Source organism: Plecotus auritus (genome assembly GCF_963455305.1).
Source record: "Plecotus auritus genome assembly, chromosome: 7".
Classification (NCBI taxonomy): domain Eukaryota; kingdom Metazoa; phylum Chordata; class Mammalia; order Chiroptera; family Vespertilionidae; genus Plecotus; species Plecotus auritus.
Window position 1 is genome coordinate 110,153,174 of NC_137774.1, and position 24,654 is coordinate 110,177,827.

The 24,654-nt window shown below is 35.6% G+C and overlaps 1 protein-coding gene and 1 pseudogene across 2 annotated transcripts in view; both read left to right on the forward strand.

The window, feature by feature from the left end:
- Window positions 1-24,654, forward strand: part of TMEM232 (transmembrane protein 232) — a 203,828-nt gene that overhangs the window by 938 nt on the left and 178,236 nt on the right. Inside the window, exons 2-3 of the mRNA XM_080682694.1 lie at window positions 5,255-5,375; window positions 13,564-13,699. Coding sequence (XP_080538820.1) covers window positions 13,575-13,699 — 125 coding nt within the window. The 5' untranslated portion in view covers window positions 5,255-5,375; window positions 13,564-13,574. The remainder of the gene's footprint in view (window positions 1-5,254; window positions 5,376-13,563; window positions 13,700-24,654) is intronic.
- LOC308252744 (periphilin-1-like) lies at window positions 312-2,132 on the forward strand (annotated as a pseudogene). Its single transcript has 3 exons — window positions 312-328; window positions 1,079-1,280; window positions 1,589-2,132. The product of its transcript is annotated as a periphilin-1-like (transcript).

Genomic DNA, 24,654 nt, shown 5'->3' on the forward strand with positions numbered 1-24,654 from the left:
TATTTTGTGCTGCATCTAAATTTTTAAAGGGTATTTATACCTTTAAAAATCAAGACCTCAGTTGAAAAATTAAAATGACCCTACTACCTGTTTTCATCAGCTCCAAGGGCTCTTCGGGCAGAGTCCCTGTCCCTAGATCTGACTGAGCCTACCATGGGTTCTTCTTGTGTCCCTTCTCCCCACTGGAGCCCAGCATTCCGAGAGCTTTCAGAAGAGAACCCTGACGCACTATTCTCAATCTTCTAGAAGGGAACCTTTATTTAAAGTGGTAACCAAATTCGTCTTAAGTGGATTCACATTCTTGAGTTGTGATGGGGCTTGGCCAAATGTATGTAGTCTTTCCCTTAAAATGTGTATCCAATATTACTTGAGTACGAGTACCAAGTTACTGTGTAACTAATATTAGTTACAGGACATGGCAATAAAAAATATTTCTCTGTTCCTTAGGAATATTGGCTCAAAGATGGGACTAGCTCAGATCCAAAATTTTATTTATTTATTAAAAGGAGAAGGAGGAAAAGGTGTGTGTGTGTATGCTTTTAATATAAAAGCAACGAATCTTACAATTTACATTCATATCAGTGAAGAAAGGATGAATTATTACAAGGACGACAACTGGGTAGCCAGTTGAGGGAAAAAAACAGTAACAGCCCCATCTTGCAATTTACCCCCAAATAAATTCCAACTATAATATATTGTACTTTTCCCTTTTAAAAAATATTGAATATAGAAAAAATAAAAGGTGAATATTTTTCAAATAGATTGAAAAACTTTCTAAAAGTGACAATAAAGTAAAAAGCCATGTAAGGAAAGACTAATCAATTTGACCACAGAACATTTAAATTTCTAAATAAATAAAAAAATTTAATCAAAATTGAAAAATGAGTCACAAATTGGGAAATGTCACATTTTTAACATGATTTAGACAATGGGTCACTTTTTTGTAAAAAAAAAAAAAAAGCTCTTACCAATAAAGGGAAATCAGTAGAAATGTGAGCAAAGGACATGAAAAGGCAAGTCATAAAGTGAAATGTAAAGGGATAATGGTTATATGAACAAGAGATTATCATTTTGGAAGTTGTCAGCCTGAATATAGAGACATAAGAGATGGCTATAGGAAAAAATTTCTAAGCTTTACATCATGTGAAGACTGGTCATTGAGAAAGGATTCTCCACACAGCAGATCTGGCTCCAGTGTCAGTAGTAGAAGCTACTCTCCAGAAAGAAGCAAAACTTAACTCTTTCCATCAGTCTCAACATAGAAGAGAGACCCACAATGAGTGGACAGATTATTATGATCTCTGAACGCATAATAATCTGGCCACTCAGTGTATATCCTATATAATAAAAGGCTAATATGCAAATTGTCCCCTCTACCAGGAGTTTGACCAGCAGGCAGGCCAGCCAACCGACCATGTCCCCTCCCCCTGGCCAGGCTGGCCGGACCCCACCCATGCACGAATTCATGTACTGGGCCTCTAATACACACACACACACACACTCTCTCTCTCTCTCTCTCTCTCTCTCTCTCTCTCTCTCTCTCTCTCTCTCTCTCTCTCACTGAGTGGCCAGCTTATTATGCGTTCAGAGATCATAATAATCTGGCCACTCGGTGTATTCAGTCTTTGAAAACGTCAAGAGACAGACACTTCACCCTCAAGCTTTTCAAGTGTTTCTTCATCAAAAATGTTAGACAAACCCAGTAGGCTAACTGCAAAGGAACTTGAGGTTGCAAGCAAATGGGCTGCTGAAGAGTGAGAAGGCAGATGAAAGTAACTTACCTGAAATTTCCGAGTATGATGTAGGATCCACAGCACCATTGTCCATTGACCAGCCAGAAGAACCTGAGTCCTGTGCAACAGAAGGCATAGAATTATTTGAAGACAGTCAGCTAAACAATCACTCTAAAGCGATTGCACCAAAAACAGAGATTCGAACAGGTTTACCAACGAGACTGAAAGTTTCGGGATGGGCTGTGAAAATGCTGATTGTAAAAGACCCTTCATTAGGAAAGTCCATACAGTTTGCATTGAGACAGAATTTACATGAAATAGGTGAGCAGTGTGTTAAAGAACTCAAGCATTTCATTGCAGTCTGACACCTCTAGTCAAGTCTTTGGAGTTTCTTTTTAGAAATGTACTTGCTCAGGCAAAAGAAAATGTTTCTAGGTCCCCCCTCTTCTCTCCCACCTCCAGGTTGTGTAAATTTGTGATAATATGGATATTTGTGAAGAAGAGAAGTACTTTTTGGTAGTTGGCCACCTTCTCAATATCAAACAAGCATCTAAAATAGTCTTAAGATAGTTTAATTAGAATTTTATTATCTACATATAGAGCCTCCTAATTCATACTTATCTCCCCCACTCCTCCCCCCCCCCCACCTCTAAAATGATGGGTCAAATAATCTTTCAAGTCCTGGAGAATAGCTTTCTATAATTACTCGTGTCTTGTAAGTCTTCCACAGTATGTGATCATTTGGTCGTATTAGTGTAATTTTTACAGATCATGCCACTTAAACATTTATAGTCTTTTTGCATTTCATAGTTAATGATACCATGTGAAAATGTTAGAATTCTAAGTGGTTGTTTACTTATCTTAGGATTTGTAAGTTTTAATATGTTTAAGTATAAGATCCAAGTAAACTGAATACCTTGTTATCTTAGAGAATATTTGCTTTGAGTATAAACACTCATTGTAGTAAATCTTTAAAAGACACCTCACATTAAAATCCTGTTTTCGAAGTAAAAAAAGAAAGGAAATGACATGTATTATATATAAAAAAAATAAATGCTCTGTAGAATCGACTGATTTTTATATTTTGGAGAAGAATATTTTAGCTAACCTGCTTTTTATTCCTTTGTGAGTACCCTGTTTAATAGTTTGTATTTTTAATGCTTTTAATATTTTTCCCTAGATCTTTTGAAATAAATTTTAAATAAAATCCACCAAGCTATTTTTAAATGCATATAATATTCTTTCCATATTCATTTTATTTGGAATATGATAAGCACTCTTAATTCATTGTCTCAAGTTTATTATTTTTTAGATCAAAGAAGCTTTTTCTCCCTAATTCTTTTTAATATTAATTATATTTTTGTTCTCTCTGTTATATCTTAGTTTTATTTTTGTTTCTATCCTCAACTTACCGATCTTTTAGGAGAAATGTGTTTCAGAGAAGCCTGGGACTGGATATTGTAATTTCTGTTTTTTCAAACTTTATTACTTTTTAAAATGAATTATTTTTCAATTTTTATTGTATTTTAGTATAGTTTTGAGTTCACACACACAAACACACACAAAATAAGAGGTACAGAGATTTCCCATACTCTCCCTTCCCCCATACATGTATAGCCTCCCCTATTATCAATAACCAACCATTTGGTACATTTGTTATAATTGATGAACTTACATTGACACATCATAATTGTCCAAAGTTCACAGTTTAAGAGTTTACTCTTAGTGTTATACATTCTATGGGTTTGGATTAACACGTTTAAAATATAAAGATTTGCTAAAAAATCAAAAGACTTACCTGGTGCTTGTTATGAACAGAAACAATTCTGGATTGATGTATCTGAAGTTTTCATCAGTTAAATTGCCTTGAAGTTCTTAATATTTTAAAGCAATTTACTTAACAAGAACAGTCTCTATAAATTAAAGTTAATCAGAATTCCTCAAAATTTGTGGAATTTTTAAAGTTGAAGTTGCTTGGCACTTGGTAGACAGGGAATTTTATAAGGATATGAATTAGAAAATATTAATGGATACTATCTTCAAAAATTGGCATTCTTTTGAATAGAAATTCGCCCCCTTGTGATTAATACTTAGAGAACACCCTGGATGTTTTGTTTATCCGCCATCAGATCCAGATTTTCTATGTAAAAGGAGCCTTTGAACAGCAATTTGGTTAACAGAAATAGCTACCTTTGTATAAATATGCTGTTTTAATTTTAAATGTAGATACTGTGTTTTGGGGGACGAGGCTATGGTGGAGGTATTTAGGCATTGAGACACTGGCACTGTCATACCAATTCTCGCTGCAGCTACTGCCGATAGCTTACGTATGTACAGTATTAAAACCGAATCATTACTATGTGCTTTATGATTATATTTTAAAGCTAATAAAGGTCTTTCACGTATAATTGCATCTATTCATTCGATACTGAACACAAATGTGGTGAAGGCGGGGAAAGGACGGTGGAATTGCACTTAAAGGTCCTGATTGGTTAAAACTAGTCAGGGGACACTAACAACATTCGGGCTCTAGGAGTGGCTCTTACAGCGTCCTTAGCAACCAGTCTTGGTCCCCAGCAACGCTGAGGCTGCGGTGAGTTTGTGTGTGACTGCTAGATTTTGTTTCTGAGGACCTGAGTTAAGGTTATCGCCACACTCACCGTCCCTGGGAAACCGGGAGGTCCACAAAAACCCACACATGGGAGCACTGAGCCTATTTTGGAGAGGGGTCCATGGTTCTGGCTGTTGGAAGAGGCTTCCACTACCCACGCCCCTAGGCAGGCCAGCCATGCTGGCCCCTACTAAGAATCTAAGGAGAAAATCATCCTGCGAAGGCATGAAGGAGAAGGTCAGCCACTAGGTCATCTGATAGGGAAATGGCTTTTGTGCTGGGGAGACGAAAGAGGTGGGGGAACTTATTGCTATCAATAGGCGAATTCTTTTAATTTCCTCTGGACAGGGACTCCCTTGTCCTCTGGCAAGCCTTATTTCAGAAGCCAGCTTGCCTCGCTGGACAGTTTTCAAGTCCTTGTATAATAGGTGAAATTGTCCCTCCCATCTCTCTCTGTCTCTCTCTCGTTCAAAAATTTGAAGTGTGTGTGTGTTTGGGGAGGGGGGAAGGTTCACTGAGGATGTTAAATGCAATTATTTTTTAAGGCAATCTTGAGAAGATGGTACAAGTTATTGACTTAGGAAAAATTTCTAGGAGGAGGCAAGATAATGATAGGATTCCCTTTTTTTACCTTATTTCAACAATATGTCTGAATTATATCTTTTTTTGGTGGTCTTTGGTCCAATTATCCTGTGTTTCTTAAGATTATAGTCTATATCGTACATTCTGTAATGCAGGTTACCTATCCAAAGGCTTTGCTATAATTTTAACATTGTCTAGTTCTCAGGAAAAAAAAATAGCAAGTGTACTTTTTTTAACCTTATTTTAACTGGAGCTTTAACAAAAATACACTAGGGATTAATGTTGAAATCTTTTTTTTTCTTTTTTTTAAATTCTGGGTCTATGCTAGGTGGCAAATGAACTGCCAAGCACCAGACAGCTTACTGGAGTCATTTCGTCCGCTGAAACATACCTCTTCAGTGCATATATGTTCTTTGTTTTGATGTCTCAAATAACTCTTTAGGTTCAAGGTGAGTACTAGATTTTTTTATTTCATTAAGAACTATTTGGCAAGAACTCTTGTAATCTTGATAAACGATGTTATATTCCTTTGAGCATCTGATTCATAATCAGAATCATTCATTATCATGGTTAATTTGGTAAGTGTTCCTCTGTTGAAGTTCATTGTTCATCCAGAACTCCTAGTAAAGTGCCTGCAACAAATGCTTAATAAATACTCTGTGTGGTTTTATAAATTAGAATTTCCCCCAATTTTTTGTGCATGTGATTCCAGAACTCTTTAGTGTCCTAAAGATTTCTCTGGTAAAATTTAGCAACAAATGTATATCCTACTGCTACTCAGGGAGATTTGCATCTCACAGGAGCATGTTAACAACTCTGAGATGTCTTATAGTATGCAAACCTTTAATTTTGTTTAATGCAATGTTTTCCAAACTTATTTCACAATAGTTTTTAGGATATAATACATCCTTGTATTCCACAAAATACATTTTCTATATGATGTTGCATATAGAAAATGCTAAGGAAGCCACTAGTGAGCTATTCGATCTAATAAAAAAGTTTAACAAGCTTGCAGTATGTAAGATATATAGACAAAATCAGTTTGCAGTAGCAATTAGCAAACTGAAAGGGAAATAAATTAAGAAAAACTCCACTTATTATAGCATCAAAGAGAATAAAATATGAATATATTTAACAAAGGCAATGTAAATTACATTTTGAAAAGTACAAAATATTGTTGAAAGAGATTAAAAAAGGCAAAAATAAATGGAAAGACAACTTATGCTCATGGATAAGAATACCTAATATTGTTAAGATGGCAATGCTCCCAAATTGATCCTCAAGTTCAGTACAACCCATATTGACATTCTAACTGATCTCTTTGCAGAAGTTGATAATATGATCCTAAAATTCACATGGCAATTCTACCTTGGGCCTGGAATAGAAAAACAATATTGAAAAAGAAATATAAAGTGGAAGATTCACATTCTCAATTTCAAAAATTACTACTGAGCATCAGTAATGAAGACAGTGTGGTATTGGCATGAAACACATAGATTTCAATAAAATAGAATTGAGAATCTAGAAACAAACCCTCACATTTGTGGTAAATTGCTTTTTGATAAGGGTGCTAAAATAATTCAATGAAGGAAAAAATTTCCAACAAATCGTTCTGGCACAATTGGATATCCATATGCAAAAGAATGATGTTGGAACTCTATATCATACCATATACAAATGTTAACTCAAATGGATAAAAAAACTTAAATGTAAGAGCTAAAACCACAAAACCCTTAGAAGAAAACAGGCATAAATATTTCTGACATGGATTAGGCAGTGGTTTCTTAGATCTGACAACAAAAAGCACATACAACAACAACAAAAATAGGACCAATGGACTTTATAAAAAATTATAAATATAGCTCTTCAAAGCATATCATCAAGAAAGTGAAAAGACAACCTACAGATTGGAAGAAAATTATTGCAAATCATACATCTGAAAAGAGATTTGTATCTAAAATGTATAAGAACAATTTGTTAAAGAACAACAGTCAATTGAGTAAATTTGAAGATCTAATTGGCTTTATTAAGTGATTCATCCCATCTGGCATCTTGAAAGGAGCCCCAAGGAGTTATACAAATAAAAGGTTTATATAGGAAGAAAGGTGGGGCAAGGGAGCTATTAACAAAAGAAAAAGGATTTTCTGATCAAGACATCTTCTTTTAGGGGGAAAGAAATATACAGGTTTTTTTTGGGGGGCGGGTTTCATGAGATTGCCTCCTCTGCCTATGAGGGGGTAGGGCTGGACAGAGCCCACAAGACAGATTACTTCATTGATATTGATATTGAGATTGGTTGATTAAAAATCTATTTCTGGTAGAGTTTGAAACACCAAGTAGGTCAAGTATTAAATCTAGATGTGGTATCATGGCCTTTAGCAAAAAGAGGTATTTTCTCTTTTACACATTGCAACTCAATAATAAAAAGACAACACAATGAAAAATAGGCAAAGGATCTGAATATACAGTCCTTCAAAAGAGATATACAAATGTCTAATAAGCACATGGAAAGATGATTAAGTCAATAGATATTAGGGAAATTCAAATCAAAACCACTTCAGACCTCTTTGGATATCTGTAATAAAAAAGATAATGTGTTAGTGAGGATGTGGAGAAATCCGATCCTTTATACACTGCTGGTGAGAATGTAAAATAGTGTAGCCACTTTGGAAAACAACCTGGCAGTTACTCAAATGATTAAACATAGAGTTACCACATGATTCAGCAATTCCTCTCCTAGATATATATTCAAGAGACTTGGAAACATATATCCACACATAAAGTTATACATGATGTTAATGGCATCAATAAGCCTGAACTCTTTCAGACCTTGGATTTCTGGATCTCTGTGGCAGCTATCTCACAGTTAAGTTTATACTTTTATTTATAGAACATAAATTTTCACGACCACATGTGTTTATCACTGATGTTACATTGTATGTGTGTATGTGGGATGGGAGAACAAATACTGAAAATACTACTTTTTACAAGAAGTCCAGGAGAGGATGTAGAAAGCAGTTCTTTGAGAAAAATACATTTTACAGTTTTCTTTTAATACAGATTGCCTGTAATAACTTCATGTACCTGGTCTGAAGTGGTCATTCAGCTAGTAGGTCATTCAATCACTTCTCTGGCTATTCAGATTTCCTTGTTTGATCAGTCATGCTTAGGCAAAATGTGCATGTCCTTCATACACTGTGAATATTGGATTTTTCTAATTACTACCAAGTGTATCCTATGACATTAGTACCCTAAGAGCAGCCAACCAGTGCTTAGTGTCCTTAAAAACTGTGGGCTGCCTATCTTCAGGCATGGTTCATGCTCTTCTAGGACATAGCACCAGTACAGAGCTGTTTCATCAGGTTCAGGACTGAGGTTTTCATCAGATGTCATGCAGATATTCAGATATTTTAAACCTTCTTAAATTTCCACATTCAATGTTCAGTTCTTCATGATTCCTTTGCTCCTTCAGAAATGGCCTAAATATTTTGATTTACGCTTGTTTTAGATTATAAAAAGAACAATTAAACACCCCCATATTATTTGATAATTTTGGGCTGAAAGAATTCCATTGTGTTAAGTTCTTTCAAATTTTAGGTATCCTGTTTATTAGATAAAGATATTTTCATTCTTTGAACTCAAGGTCAAAACAGACAGAATTCTATTGAGACAGATAGTCATTCTTAAATTTAAATAGACCATTCTTTAGATCTTGTCATACTTTTATAGAATGCCATATTGATCAAATATTTCTCTTGGCAAATTTTCTCCCCTAAAATCAGCTGAAGCCTTGTCATGGTGAATTCAGCATCTTAAAATGTGATAGCATTGGTTTATAAGCCAGTCCTTTTTCTCTAGGTTATAATTTCTTTTTCTTTCTCTTTTTTTTCCTTGCGAATCTTTTTTTTCCCCCCTTTCTTTATTGATTAAGGTATTATATATGTATCCTTATCTCCCCATCATCTCCCCCACCCCCCTGCTCATGCCCTCACCTCCCTGGTGTCTGTGTCAATTAGTTATGCTTACATGCATGCATATAAGTCCTTTGGTTGATCTCTCCCCCTTACCCCGACCCTCCCCTACATTCCCTCTGAGGTTTGACGGTCTGATCGATTCTTCTCTGTCTCTGAATCTGTTTTTGTTCATCAGTTTATGTTGTTCATAGGTTATAATTTCAAGGGCCTAAACAAGGAAGTGGGGACTGGGGAAGGGTGAAATGATTAGGAGGAGATTTAAGTTTGGAAAAGTTTTAGCAGTCATGTAAAAGATTAGACTAGAGGAAGCCAGGTCAGGAGACTGGAAGATAAGAAGTTATTGTATAAATCTAGGACAAAGATAATGGCATCCTAATTTAGGAGAATGGCAGAAGAGATGAAAAGGAGACTTGATTAACAGAGTTCCTTTGAAAACAGAAGTCAATAGCACATAGCCATAATAATGCATCCCTAATAATTCGATGCTACGTGAACCAGTGAACAACCTGAAGCAGGGTGAGGCCCAACGATGACCATGAAAGGAAGATATAGATGGAGCCATGGTTTCTTATGACTGTGCAGCTGCTAAACAGATCCTAAATTGTCTAGGTTTGAACTTAAAAAAATTTTTTTTAACATTAGAAAGAAATACACTTCTATCTTGCTAAGCAATTGTCATTTTTACTTCTGTTATATGTCACCAAACCTAATTCCCATACAATGTATTCTTTTTTAATCTCATTTTTATTGAGGTAAAATTTGCATATATTGAAATGCATAAATGTTCATTGTACTATCCAACAAGTATGCTGGGTATCTAACAACCACTCTAAAACTTAGTAGGTTAAATAATTTTTATCAACTCTCATAGTTCTTGAGTTGATTGTACTCAGTTGAGGTTGAGTAGTTCTCATTTAGGGTCTCTCCTGTGATTTCAGTTAGATATCAACTGAAGCTCTAGTCATTTGAAGGCTTGACTGGCCCTACTGCACATGTAATAATAACAGTAATACTACTACTGATAATACTAGTCATATGAGGGTTGACTGGATCCTACTTTACAGATAGCAACAACAACAACAACAACAATAATAACAATTCCTTGTTGATAGTTTTAGGTTTTGGACTCTACTTTGTTGATAGTTTTGGGTTTAAGTTTTGAGAATTTTATGAAGAATATTCTTACAAAAAGATGAAAAATTTTGTGAAAGTTGATAACATTATTAGGTTCTCTAGTTTGATTATTTTTGGTATGGAGAAGGAGTAATTTAAAATCTTATTTTTTTGTTGTTTATTTATCCCACTGAAGGTTTAATTCTAATACCTCTTTGGGAAACATTTATGAAGACATTATTATTTTCTTTTGGGAAACTTGAGATTATTTGGGCGTGTTTCTTTTATTCTTAGTCAAATGCAATTCTAACCCATAAAATACATTAGGGAGTCATATTGTCTCTGTTGTATATAAAAATATTTTCATATAGTGTTTCACAAACTACTTTTGGTTAAGCACTGTTATTATCAAGATAAGCACTCCTAAAATAAGCCAGAAATTGAGAGTAATCATGAAGAAACTTTCACAGCAATTTGACATTTTCTACCCACCCCATCTGGGAAAGTCTCATCAGCAAGGTGGTATAGAACTTGCATTTTTGAGCAGATGGTCCAAATATCTACCCTGTTACCAGCAGATGTGAAAAAGCAACAACTCCTGAATATATTAATTCTGTTGAGAATAACTTGTATTTTATATTACAGTTAGGTCCATTTTGAATGATGTCTCTATACATAGCTCAATATAGCTACGGACATAAACATACTTTTGCTTTATATTCTAATGGATGTAGATTATTAGAAGCAAAATTTACTATAGCCAATAGCAATAGATAATGATGTTTTGAGTTTATAATCTGCTTTGTGCTATTTTCCCATTACCCTTCCAGATCTACTTTCCATTCTTCTGGACTCTGCCCTGCACCTTCGGGCTTCTAGTTTGGTGTAGCTCAGCGATTTTCAACCTTTTTCATCTCGTGGCACATAAACTAATTACTAAAATTCTGTGGGACACCAAAAATATATTTTTTTCCCTATTTGACAAAAAAGAGGTATAATTTTGATTCATTCACATCAGACAGCTATAGTTGTCATTTTTTAAATTTGACAATCTAAGGGAAAAGAGGTCAGCACCCCTGACTAAGTAGTCAGTTATTGCATGTTTTAAAAATGCTTGTCGCACACCAGTGGAAAGCACAGGCAGACGATTGGAGTGGAGTCCTGAGAGTGGTAATGGTTTACTCCCTTCTTGCCAGCCCCTGAGAACAATACCATCTCGGATTTCCTTTTCTTTTTTATTTAAATAACTGCCAATGTCATTGGAAAGTCTCTTTATTCAGGTACCCCATTTAAGTGTGTCATCTGTTTCCTGCCAAAACCTTGACTAATATAATGATGTGTGTTAAGAATAAGATATCTTAAAAATGAAATGCAAAATAATTCAATATAATCCTGACTACCCATTTTGTTACTTCATTTTGCTGTTTAAATATTTCACTAAACACAAATAGTGTGCCCTAGTTTTGGTCTCACACCTATAAAACGTGCTTAGACATGCTTCAAAAGAAAAATAAATCTGGATATGAGGGAAAGCAGGAAAAGCATAATCTAAATGGTAAAAAGACAGGAGACATAAAAAGAAATTTATAAGTAACCTTAAAAAACTGAAAGCATAGTAATCTAATGATCACAAGCACTTATGTAAAACTTCCTATGAGTCAGGCTATTCTAAGCAATCTACATATATAAACCTACTAGAGCAGTGGTTGGCAAACTGCGGCTCGCGAGCCACATGCGGCTCTTTGGGCCCTTGAGTGTGGCTCTTCCACAAAATACCACGTGCGGGCGCGCATGTACAGTGTGATTGAAACTTTGTGGCCCATGCGCAGAAGTTGGTTTTCGGCTCTCAAAAGAAATTTCAATCGTTGTACTGTTGATATTTGGCTCTGTTGACTAATGAGTTTGCCGACCACTGTACTAGAGGCCTGGTGCACGAAATTCATGCACAGGAGTGTGTGTCCCTCAGCCCAGCCTGCACCCTCTCCAATCCAGGACTGCTGGCTCCCAACTGCTCACCTGCTTGCCTTCCTGATTGCCTCTAACCGCTTCTGCCTGCCAGCCTGATCACCCCATAACCACTCCCCTGCCAGCCTGATTGATGCCTAACTGCTCCCCTGCCAGCCTGATAGATGCCTAACTGCTCCCCTGCCAGCCTGGTCACCCCCAACTGCCCTCCCCTGCCGGCCTGGTTGCCCCCAACTGCCCTCCCCTGCTGACCCAGTCACCCCTAACTGCCCTCCCCTGCCAGCCTCATCGCCCCTAACTGCTCTCCCCTGCTGGTCTGGTCCCCCCGCAACTGCCCTCCCCTGCAGCCTTGGGTCCCCCCAAACTACCCTCCCCTGCAGGCCCGGTCACCCCTAACTGCCCTGTTCTGCAGGCCTGGTCCCCCCTAACTGCCCTCCCCTGCAGGCCTGGTCCTCCCCAACTGCTCTCTCCTGCAGGCCTGGGTCCCCCACAACTGCCCTTCCCTGCAGGCTTGATCGCTCCCAACTGCTCTCCTTTTCAGGCCTGGTTCCTCCCAACTGCCTTCCCCTGCTGGCCTGGTCCCTTCCAACTGCCCTCCCTTGCAGGCCTGGTTCCTCCCAACTGCCTTCCCCTGCTGGCCATGTTGTGGCAGCCATCTTGTGTCCACATGGGGGCAGCCATCTTTGACCACACGGGGGCAGCCATCTTGTGTGTTGGAGTGACAGTCAATTTGCATATTACTCTTTTATTAGATAGGATAGAGGCCTGTTGCATGGGTGGGAGCTGGCTGGTTTGCCCTGAAGAGTGTCCCGGATCAGGGTGGGGGTTCCCTTGGGGCATGGGGCAGCCTGGGCAAGGGGCCTGTGGTGGTTTGCAGGCCAGCCACGCCCCCCAGCAACCCAAGCAGAGGCCCTGGTATCTGGGATTTATTTATCTTCTATAATTGAAACTTTGTAGCCTTGAGCGGAGGCCAGGGCAGGCCAGGGTGGAGTGAAGCTTGGCTTCCTCCATCGCCAGGGGCAACCCAAGCCTCCTGCTTACTCCAGCTCTGTGGCTGCTGCCATCTTGGTTGGGTTAATTTGCATACTCGCTCCTGATTGGCTTGTGGGCGTGGCTTGTGTGCATAGCAGAGGTCTGGTCAATTTGCATGTTTCTCTTTTATTAGATAGGATTTCTTATAACAATGCTATAAAGGTACTATTCTCTTTGTACAGGAGAGGAAACTAGGCACAGAGCAGTTAAATATATCAGTTAGTCTGGTTGTATTCTTTTAACTGCTATGCCATGCTGTTCTTTATTGTACTGGTAAAGTACAATAAAGACTAAATATTACATGAAAGGTTAATTTTATAGTAGTAACAATATATGGAACATGGGTTTTTGATTCAAAGTTCGGTTTGAATCCTAAGTCTGACACTTTAAATTTAAATTTAAATTTATATATTTCCTTAATACAATTTCATGCTTCAGCCTGATTTCCTTCTTGCCACCCTTTTCCCCATAAATAATAAATTTACATGAAATATATTATGTGGCACTGGGAGTATATTTGTATTGTAATATATAATTTAATATTTCTCTTTAGGTTTATGATCCATGAATATGCCTGTTAAGAAATCACCTGTGACTGATATATTTGGAATAATAGCTCCCTCTTATAAAGAAAAAGTCTTGAGGTTTAATTTGCAAAAGGAAAAGAAAAAGGGGAGTGATAAATCAAAGTAAGTTTTAAAAAATTTTCGTATTATTAAAGTAGTAGACCCATAGGTATTGTAGAATTCAGAAAATACAGACAATGTGAGCAATAAGTATAACTACAGGCTATTTTTTACATCAATACAAATGCTGTACAAAATAAAAAAATCTTAAAATTTACTATTTTTAAATAAATAGGTCCATTATTATTAATCATTTCTAAAATTTTGAGTTCTACGTTTGTTTAAAATAAGCAATCCTTTTATAATCATATATGTGTTTTAAGTTGCCATAATAATCCTGAAACACATGAGAAAGCATTTAATAACCATTACATTGTGAAACATTTTAATTATTATTAAATCCTTTGCTATTTTATATTAAACTACAGTAGAATATTTTTCTGCATCAAATTATTGCTTTAGGATATAATGTCTTAAAATGAAGTTACTAGATCAAAGTTTGTTGATAATGTAAAAATTGTGTGTGACTTTTAAGAAATTTAAAAAAATTTAAAAAGTAGAATATATAATAAAACATATATTGACTGTTATGTTTGTTTCAAATATTTTTCTTTAATGAAGAATAGATCAACAGATCAACTTGAAGCTCTGACAACATGCCCTCCCAACTATAATAATTGTGGTATATGTAATTGCAGTTCATTTTTCTACTTTAATATACCCAAATACAAAATTGTATTTCCACGTGATTTTAAATATAATTATGTCTTTACATAAATTATATACAGAGATAAATTATAACATATTTATGATTTGATTTAAAGAAGTTAATGTTATGATTTTAATTCAAGTCATATTGCTAATGATGTATTTTCTTCATTCACTTCAGCAGTGGCAAAATGTTCAAATATAATAAATTCTTCTTATTTTACTTAACTTATTTTCCAAATTTTTTCCATAAAGTTAATGCTATAGTGAAAATTATTGTACATTTCTCTTTGTGTACCTGTATGTTTCAATGAAGTGGATTTTTTTATGCCTTGCTTCTTAAATTTAACTAGATGCTATTGCTCTCCAAAGTGCCTAAATCAATTTACACTTTCTTTACAAGTATGTGAAAATATCACTTCCCCCATCTTCACCAATACCTGGTATTGTCAGACTTCTTAATATTTGCTGGTATAGTAGGGCCAAAGTGGTACTTGCCTGCTCATGTGTTTGACCAATTTACTTTGTGTTGTCTTTTCAAATTGATACTTGATATTCTTAAATATTTATTATTAATTCATTCAGTCTGGCTTGTCTTTTAACTTTGTTTTTGTGATACCTTTCGTCATACAGAAGTCTGGAAAATTAATTTTTTATTATTTTTATTTAAAAAAATATATTTCTTTAATGATTTCAGAGAGGGAGAGGGAGAGAGAGATAGAAATATCAATGATGAGAGTGAATCATTAATCAGCTGTCTCCTGCATGCTCCACACTGGGGATCGAGCCTGCAATCCAAGCATATACTCTATCCGGGAATCAAACTGTGACATAGTAGTTCATAGGTCAATGCTCAACCACCAAGCCATGCTGGCTGGGCTGAATATGGAATTATCTTTGGTCTGTTATTGCTTTTATTCTTTTCCTGCAGCATACCAAAGGTGTCATTCCACTCACAGCTTCCCTTATTGCTGTTGAAAAGTTGGGTGAAAATTTTATGCTATTTTATTTAGGATTAATGTGTTTTCCCCAATTTTGAGTGCTTTCAAAAATGTTTTATTGTCTTGCATTTTCTGCAGTTTTACTGTGATGTGTCTGAATGTAATTAAAAATTATTCTCCTTGGATTTCTTAAACCTGTTGAATCTATGGACTGTGTCTTTCATAATTCCTGATAAATTATGAAACATTGTTTCTTTAGATATTACCTTGTAAACTCATTTTCTCTTATCTCTGCTTATTGGACTCTTGATTAAATGCATATAAGACCATCCCATTTTATATTTCACATCCTTTACTCTTTCATCTCCATTTTCCATTTTTGTCTATTTTTACTCTATTGTGAAGAATTTATTCTGATGTGATCTCTTTTCTGCATGACTAATTGTCTCTCTTCTTACCAAATTTATCCGTTCAATTTTAATAATTATATCTTACATTTCTAGTAATATTTTTTTCTTCAAATCTTCTAGTTAGGCTTAGAGTATCTGGTTGCCTGCAGATACTTTTAAGCATATTGTAGAATAGGTATGATAGTTGTACAGTTTGTGTCTTGATTATTCCAATGCTTATAGTCTTGGTAAATTTTTAATTTTTGTTGTTTTCATTTATGTTGTGGCTTATCCTTTCCCACTTATCCTTGCGGGGGTGGGGGGGAGTGTTTGTGTCATCCTCCAGATAATCTTGCATTTGTTCTCTGCCAGGCACCTGTAGATGCTACTAGCTGGGACAGCTGAAACTAACTTTGCTGCCTGAGTGTTCACGGCCATTTATCTATCTTTGCCTGGGGTATAAATCTGTATTGAAACCGATCTTCACACACACACATTTCCTTTCTTCTTTCTTTGGTGGGCACCCAGGCTACCTTATCTGTAGCTCCCTGGGATTTGGAAGAAAGAATTGGGATGACAGACAATGTGGAGGGAACCTCCAGTAAGTTTCCCACACCTTGAAAATCCTGGCCTTCTCTTGACTGTATGGTCACTTGGAAAACATCCTGGGTCTTCTCTCCATGACCCCTTGTATCAAGAGAATCAGATTCTGTCCCTGGCATCAGCTGTTTGAGATGAAGTAGAGACCTAACTTACACGAAGGATCATCATCTTTGTTTTTCTTTTTTTCTTCTTCTTCTTAGGTGTTGCATGAATTGTCATAGGCCTCATATTAAATGTGCTTCACTTATTCTTCCTTAGAAACATGAGTTTTTGGAGGCTCAGAGTGTGTTCTGTTAGAGACACACAAAGGGACCCATGTAAATCCTTCAAATGAGGTACTGAAGTCCACACATTTCTGGACCAAAGGGAGAATCACATAGCCTTACAATGGATTACTGGTTCAGATGACACTATTTTGCTACTATTTATTTTATAATTAAGATTATTTTATTATGTATAGTATGTTTTGCTTTTTTTTTTTTTTTTTTTTTTTTTTTTTTTTTTTTTTTTTTTTACATCATCTAGAGATGGAAAAGACCAAAAGATTTTGAGGACTTAAATAAACTATACACATTTTAGCTGACTGGAAAAAAAATTAAAGGGAATCTAAGCCTTACATTAAGAAGATTTAGGCAAACTATTAAGATTATTTTACATCTTTGTTACAGAAGCTGCTTGTGTAATTTTTATGTCTAGGATGCTGTAGTCTTCAAAGCTTCCTGAAATGTTAATAAGCCTGAAATATTTCCTTTTTATTAATGTTTTTGACACTTTTATATTTAGTAAAATGAGCTCAACAAATGCATAGTCTAAATATTTTAAAAATATATATTTATAGTGTATATCTATATAATTTTGATTTTTATATGTATACATTTTTAATATAATATAACTCTGTATGTGGTTTTAAATGTCTGCTGTCAGGCACCAGGAAGAAACTTTTTTAGACTCATTTATATGCTGGTCTTCTGTTATTTGAACAATATTATTTGTTTTTGTTTCATGCATCTGAATTATGATAAGCCTTTAAAGAAATCCTAATGGTTAAGATCTTGTAATTAGATCTGTTAATTTTAGATTGAGACATCTGTACTTGTAGCATTTGGGTTGGCTAACAAGTGATTTAGCAAAAAATATAACTGAGGAGCCTGGTGGCCAAAAAAAGCATGAACACATTCAATATATTACAGTATAGCTTCCTTTAGGATATATTACCCCAAATAATGTATCAGCAACTACTGATAAGATTATCTGTACAAAATATGTAGGGTCTTGCAAGATTTTAAACCCACAGTCCTCTTATTCTTGGGCTTGTACCATTGTCTTGGCTCAAGTCTCTAGAGGGTAGAATATGAGAAAGGATTAAGATTTTAATACTTGATTTCAGTTGTAGAAGGTCAATGCAGTTAATAAATTAACAGAAAATGAGGCAAGAAGTTTTGAATTATTACCATGCTGATCACTAAATCATAACTTGCCACATAGAGACACAGCGGAGCTTGACATACTTGACATACAGGACTTATCAAGACTGATTTCAAGAAGAACCCTCATCTCACAGTAGAACATAGAATAGAAGAAGGACTCATCTCTTCTGCTCCCTTCTGTCTAGCATCTTCCTTGGTCAAGATTCGCCCTATAGGTGCTTACTTATTCATTCTTCCAGGTTGTGTCGCTCCACCTTTGGCTGCTCCAATGTTGGAGGGGAGGGGCAGCTCAGTGTTTGGGGAATGGAAGTCATGCAGGTAACAAGTGAATTTGAGACTTCACTTTAAGCTTTAGAAGTATAGATTTTTCTAAGAATAGACTTCTTACAAACAACCTTGAAAGGACCATTGATACTGTTACCAAATGCACAATAGAATGATTATAAGTATAAGAGCATACAGTACATTTAGAAAAGTAAGTTTTTACACTTGTAAATATTTTTCAGTCTTCAGTTTTCTTCTAAATTACTTTCTGCTCAAAATTGAGTCAGGTGCATTAGCAGCCACCTTGGCTCTTATTGTTTAGAGTTTTCTTCATTAATAATTAGTAAGTAGAAAAAGGCATTTTCAAGGCTTAAGACAGTATTCCATTTACTAAGACTGAAGAATATATAAAATCATAGATATTTTTCTAAATGAATCAAAGGCCCATATTTCTGGTTTCATATAATAAAGTCTGTTAGATATGAAAAGATGCTATAATCACAATGAAAAGATGCTATAATCAATTACATATGTATCAGGGATGACAGAGGATATTTCCAATGTCTGACTTCAAATGCCCAAATCCAAGATCAGTGCATCAGGATTGATAAATTTAGATGAGGTGATTATAGAGTAAATTTTTGTACATGCCCATATCACCAAATCTTTATGTCTTTTAATAAATCTGTTCCTGGGTTCTTTATACATTTAATTGTGTCATAGACATACCTGAAAAGGCCTGGTAATTCTTTAATTCTTAAGGTTAATTGTTATTCAAATCTCAGTCTGTTTCCATTCCATTTTTTCACTACTTTCCCATATCAAACTTACCCAAAGTGTAGCCAATACCTAGTTTTTTTCATTCGTGTATTTATTAGTACTATTAAATTTTGGTTTTGCTTTTATTTATCTAGTGAAACTCTTAAAGATATCCACTGACTTTCTAACATTAACTCTAATAATCTCTTGTTGTCCTTAGCTTTCATATCTCTGCAGATGTGCATTTTTGGTCATGGTCTTCATCTTCTATCCATTCTTTGGTATCTCAATCTAGGATTGTTTGTTTGCATGGAACAGGCACATTCAGTTTAACTGAAGCAAAAGAAAAGTGTAATGAAACAATATATAGGGCTATCTTGTGGAACCTGAGAGCAGAAGGTATAGCCAGACCTCATTCATTCACTCAGTATTCACTATGTGGTCTCTAAAAGATACTGGAGATAAAATGGTCAACAGATATAGTCTGTATCTACACTAGACTATAAACTCTAAAAAGATAGGGAATCTGGCTATACAAAAGTAAATTATCCAACAAACATTGATCAAGGGCTACAATGGTAAAAAGCTAGCTTTCTGCTTTTGGGTGTTTTGTTATCTTGAACAACATTTCTTCAAAAGCCACCTTTAAGCTATAACATCAATCAATTAAAGTATTAACTAATTATTTAAAATCCCTTGAGAGAGGATTGGATTGGCCCAGCTTGAACCAGATGTCTATTGTGAGCCAACCAGCTTCAGCCCTCGATGTGGGGTGGGGTGTTTGGAGTCATATGGTGTTAATATAGAATTTAGATATACTGGCTCAGTAGAGAGTAATGAATAATTCTCAGAGGAGGAGTTTATATTTTAAATTATATATGTATTTGAATTCCATTATAGTACTTTACTGAATCTCTTCCCATCATATTTGTTGTTTCTTCTTTCCTTCTTATTTCCTAACTTTGGAATTTGTCCAAAAGATATCCCATTTCTTCAGTACTCTTCCTCTTGAAATTTTATGGTTTTGAGTATCACTGATATGAGGGTGAATCTGAAATCTTTATTTCCAGATTTTATTCACTTCATAATGCCTACCTCACACATTCATTTGGATTATAGGCCTCTGCTCTTGGATGTCTCACAGGTAAATCATAGTATGTATAGAATGGCCAAATTCCTCTATCTAATTGTCTTGATTGTCAACTCTTTACTACTAATCATGTAGGACCAAAAATTTGAGATTATGTGTATGTCCAACCTCACAATTTCTTTTCTCACATTTCATTAGTCATCAAACTCTATTAGCTTTTTCTTAATTTCCCATATTCATTTACTCTTTTTTTTATTGCCCAAACTGCAGTTCAGACCTTTATTACTTCTTATCTAAATCATTGAAATAATTGCCCAACTGTTTACCTACAGTCACTCCTCATTACAAACCATTGAACATAGGACTTTAAGTTTAGTCATTTTAAAAACAGCTGTAATGTCATCACTTTTCTGTTCAGTAATTCCCTCTTATTTATCAAATACAACTCAAAAGTCTATGTATAACATAGAATTAGTGCTCACTGCAACTAAGAAAATTTAAAATAGCAATGACAAACAAAATCAAAGTTTATTTCTTTGAAGTTTTTTTCATACTAGTCCAGAGCTGGAAAGATGATACAGGACCTAGGTTCCGTCTAACTAGCTGCTCTGCTGTAAAAGGCTTATTCTTTTTTATTTATTTATTTTATTGTTTAAAGTATTACATATATTAGTACATATATCTTCTTTTTTTCCCCCATTGACCTTCCCCCAGCCTCTCCTATCCCCTGTCACATGCCCTCATCCCACCCTCCTCCCCAGTGACTTATGTTCATTGGTTGTGCTTATATACATGCATACAAGTCCTTTGGTTATCTCTTTCCCTCCCTCCCCAACACTCCCCAGCCTTCCCACTATAATTTGAGTCTGTTCTATGCTTTACAGCCTCTGTATCTATCATTTTGTTCATCAGATTATAATATTCTTTATTTTCCATAAATGAGTGAGATCATGTGGTATTTTTCTTTCATTGCCTGGCTTATTTCACTTAACATAATGCTCTTCAGATCCATCCATGCTGCTGTAAATGGTAAGAATTTCTTCTTTTTTATAGCAGCGTAGAATTCTATTGTGTAGATGTACCACAGTTTTCTCATCCACTCATCTGCTGATGGGCATTTAGGCTGTTTCCAAATCTTAGCTATGGTGAATTGTGCTATGAACATAGGGGTGCATATATCTTTTTCTGATTGGTGTTTCTAGTTTCTTGGGATATATTCCTAGAAGTGGAATTGCTGGGTCAAATGGGAGTTCCATTTTTAGTTTTTTGAGGAAACTTCATACTGTTCTCCACAGTGGCTGCACCAGTCTGCATTCCCACCAGCAGTGCACGAGGGTTCCTTTTTCTCCGCATCCTCGCCAGCACTTGTCGTTTGTTGATTTGTTGATGATAGCCATTCTGACAGGTGTGAGATGATACCGCATTGTCGTTTTGATTTGCATCTCTCAGATAATTAGTGACTTTGAGCATGTTTTCATATGTCTCTTGGCCTTCCTTCTGTCTTCTTTCAAAAAGTTTCTATTCATGTCCGTTGCTCATTTTATATTAGATCATTTATCTTCCTTTTATTAAGTTGTATGAGTTCCCTGTAAATGTTGGAGATTAAGCCTTTATCAGTGATAACATTTGCAAATATGTTCTCCCATACAGTGGGCTTTCTTGTTGTTTTATTGGTGGTTTCTTTTTGATGTGCAAAAGCTTTTTATTTTGATGTATTCCCATTTGTTTATTTTCTCTTTAGTTTCCATTGCCCTAGGAATGGTATCTGTGAAGAAATTGCTCGGCATATGTCTGAAATTTCTCTGCCTGTGGATTCCTCTAGTATTTTTATGGTTTCCCGTCTTATGTTTAAGTCCTTGATCCATTTTGAGTTTATTTTTGTGTATGGTGTAAGTTGGTGGTCTAGTTTCATTTTTTTGCATGTATCTGTCCAATTTTCCCAACACCATTTATTGAAGAGACTGTCTTGATTCCATTGTATGTTCATGCCTCCTTTGTCAAATATTAATTGGGCATAGTGGTGTGGGTCGATTTCTGGGTTCTCTATTCTATTCCATTGATCTATATGTCTGTTCTTATGCCAATACCAGGCTGTTTTGAGAACAGTGGCTTTGTAATACAGCTTGATATCTGGTATTGAGATCCCACCTACTTTGTTTTCTTTCTCAGGATTGCTGCAGCTATTTGGGGTCTTTTTTTATTCCAGATGAATTTTTGGAGAGTTTTTTCTAGGTCTGTGAAATATGTCGTTGGTGTTTTAATGGGGATTGCATTGAATCTATAGATTGCTTTGGGTAGAATGGACATTTAGATGATGTTGATTCTACCAATCCATGAACATGGTATGTTCTTCCATCTGTTTACGTCTTCCTCTATCTCTTGTTTCAGTGTCCTGTAGTTTTCGCGTATAGGTCTTTTACCTCCTTAGTTAAGTTTATTCCTAAGTATCTTAATTTTTTTGGTGCCATGGTAAATTGGATTGCTTTTTTAGTCTCTCTTTCCATAAGTTCACTTTTGGTGTATACAAATGCCATAGATTTCTTGGCGTTAATTTTGTATCCTGCTACATTGCCGAATTCATTTATTAAGTCTGTTAGTTTTTTGATCGAGTCTTTCGGGTTTTTTATGTACAATATCATGTCATCTGCAAATAAGGATAGCTTTACTTCTTCTTTTCCAATTTGGATGCCTTTTATTTCTTCTTCTTGTCTAATTGCAATGGTTAATACTTCCAGTACTATGTCGAATAGGAGTGGTGAGAGTGGGCATCCCTGTCTTGTTCCTGTTCTTAGGGGAAATGGTTTTAGTTTTTGCCCATTGAGTATGATGTTGGCTGTGGGTTTATCATATATGGATTTTATTATATTGAGGTATGATCCTTCTATTCCCACCTTGCTGAGAGTTTTTATCAAGAAAGGATGTTGGATTTTGTCAAATGCTTTTTCTGCATCAATTGATATGACTATGTGATTTTTATCTCTCATTTGGTTTATGTGATGAATCACGTTTATTGTTTTGCAGATATTGTACCATCCTTGCATCCCTGGGATAAATCCTACTTGGTCATGGTGTATGATCTTTCTGATGTAGTGCTGGGTCCGATTTGCTAGAATTTTGTTGAGGATTTTGGTATCTGTGTTCATGAGGGATATTGGCCTGTAATTCTCTTTCATTGTGTTGTCTTTATCTGGTTTTGGTATTACGGTGATGTTGGCTTCATAGAATGAGCTTGGAAGTGTTCCTTCCTCTTGAATTTTTTGGAATAGTCTGAGGAGAATAGGTTTTAATTCTTCCTTGAATGTTTGGTAAAACTCCCCTGTGAAGCCGTCTGGCCCCGGCCTTTTGTTTGCTGGAAATTTTTTGATAACTGCTTCAATTTCTTCCATAGTTATTGGCCTATTGAGATGTTTTGATTTTTCCTGATTGAGTTTTGGAAGGTTGTATTTTTCTAGGAATATGTCCATTTCCTCCAGGTTGTCCAGTTTGTTGGGATAGAGTTGTTCATTGTATTTTTTAACAATCCTTTGTATTTCTGTGGGGTCTGTTGTTATTTCTCCTCTTTCATTTCTGTTTGTTTATTTGGGTCCTCTCTCTTTGCTTCTTGGTGAGCCTGGCTGGAGGTTCATCAATCTTGTTTATGCTTTCAAAGAACCAGCTCTTGGTTTTGTTGATCTTTTTATTGTTTTTGGGTTTTTTTTTGGTCTCTATGTCGTTTATCTCTGCTCTGATCTTTATTATTTCCTTCCTTCTGCTTACACTAGGCTTTTCTTGTAGCTCTCTTTCTAACACTTTGAGTTGTAGGGTTAGGTAGTTTATTATCATTGTTCCTTGTTTTTTTGCAGTAGGCTTGTAGAGCTATGAACTTCCCTCTCAAGACTGCTTTCACTGTGTCCCATAGATTTTGGATTGTTGTGTTTTCATTGTCATTTGTTGCCATGATGTTTTTTATTTCTTCTTTGATCTCTCTGGTTGCCCAGTCATTGTTCAATAGCATGCTATTTAGTCTCCATATGTTTGATTTTTTTTTTGGATTGTTTTTATTGTAGTTGATTTCCAGTTTTATGCCATTGTGATCTGAGAAAATGCTTGATATGATTTCTATCTTCTTGAATTTGAAGAGACTTTGCCTGTGACCCAATATATGGTCTGTCTTTGAAAATGACCCATGTGCACTTGAGAAGACTGTATATTCTGTGGCTTTGGGGTGAAATGTTCTTACGATGTCAATTAATTTTATCTGGTCTACTGAGTCATTTAGGATTGATGTTTCTTTGCTGATTTTTTTGTTTAGAGAATTTGTCCAATGGTGATAGTGGGGTATTAAAGTCCCCTACTATGATTCTATTGCTGTTAATCTCTCCCTTGATATCCTCCAGGAGTTTTTTTTTATGTATTTGGGTTCTCCTGTATTGGGTGCGTATATGTTTACCAGAGTTATTTCTTCTTGTTGGATTGTTCCCTTTAGTATTATGAAGTGGCTTTCCTTATCTCTTTTTATGTCCTTCACTTTGAGATCTAATTTGTCAGAAATAAGTATTGCTATCCCAGCTTTTTTTTCATTTCTATTCGCCTGAAAACCTTTTTCCATCCCTTCACCTTCAGTCTGTGTGCGTCTTTTTTTCTGAGGTGGGTTTCTTGTAGACAGCAGATTTATGGGTCATGTTTTCTTATCCAATCCATTACCCTATGTCTTTTGATTGGGGCATTTAATCCATTTACATTTAAAGTTATTATTGATAGGTACTTGTTTGTTGCCATTTTTATTCTTTACCCCTTTGTTCCTTCTTCGCTTCCTATTTCTTCTTTTTACAGCAGACCCTTTAGCAATTCTTGCATT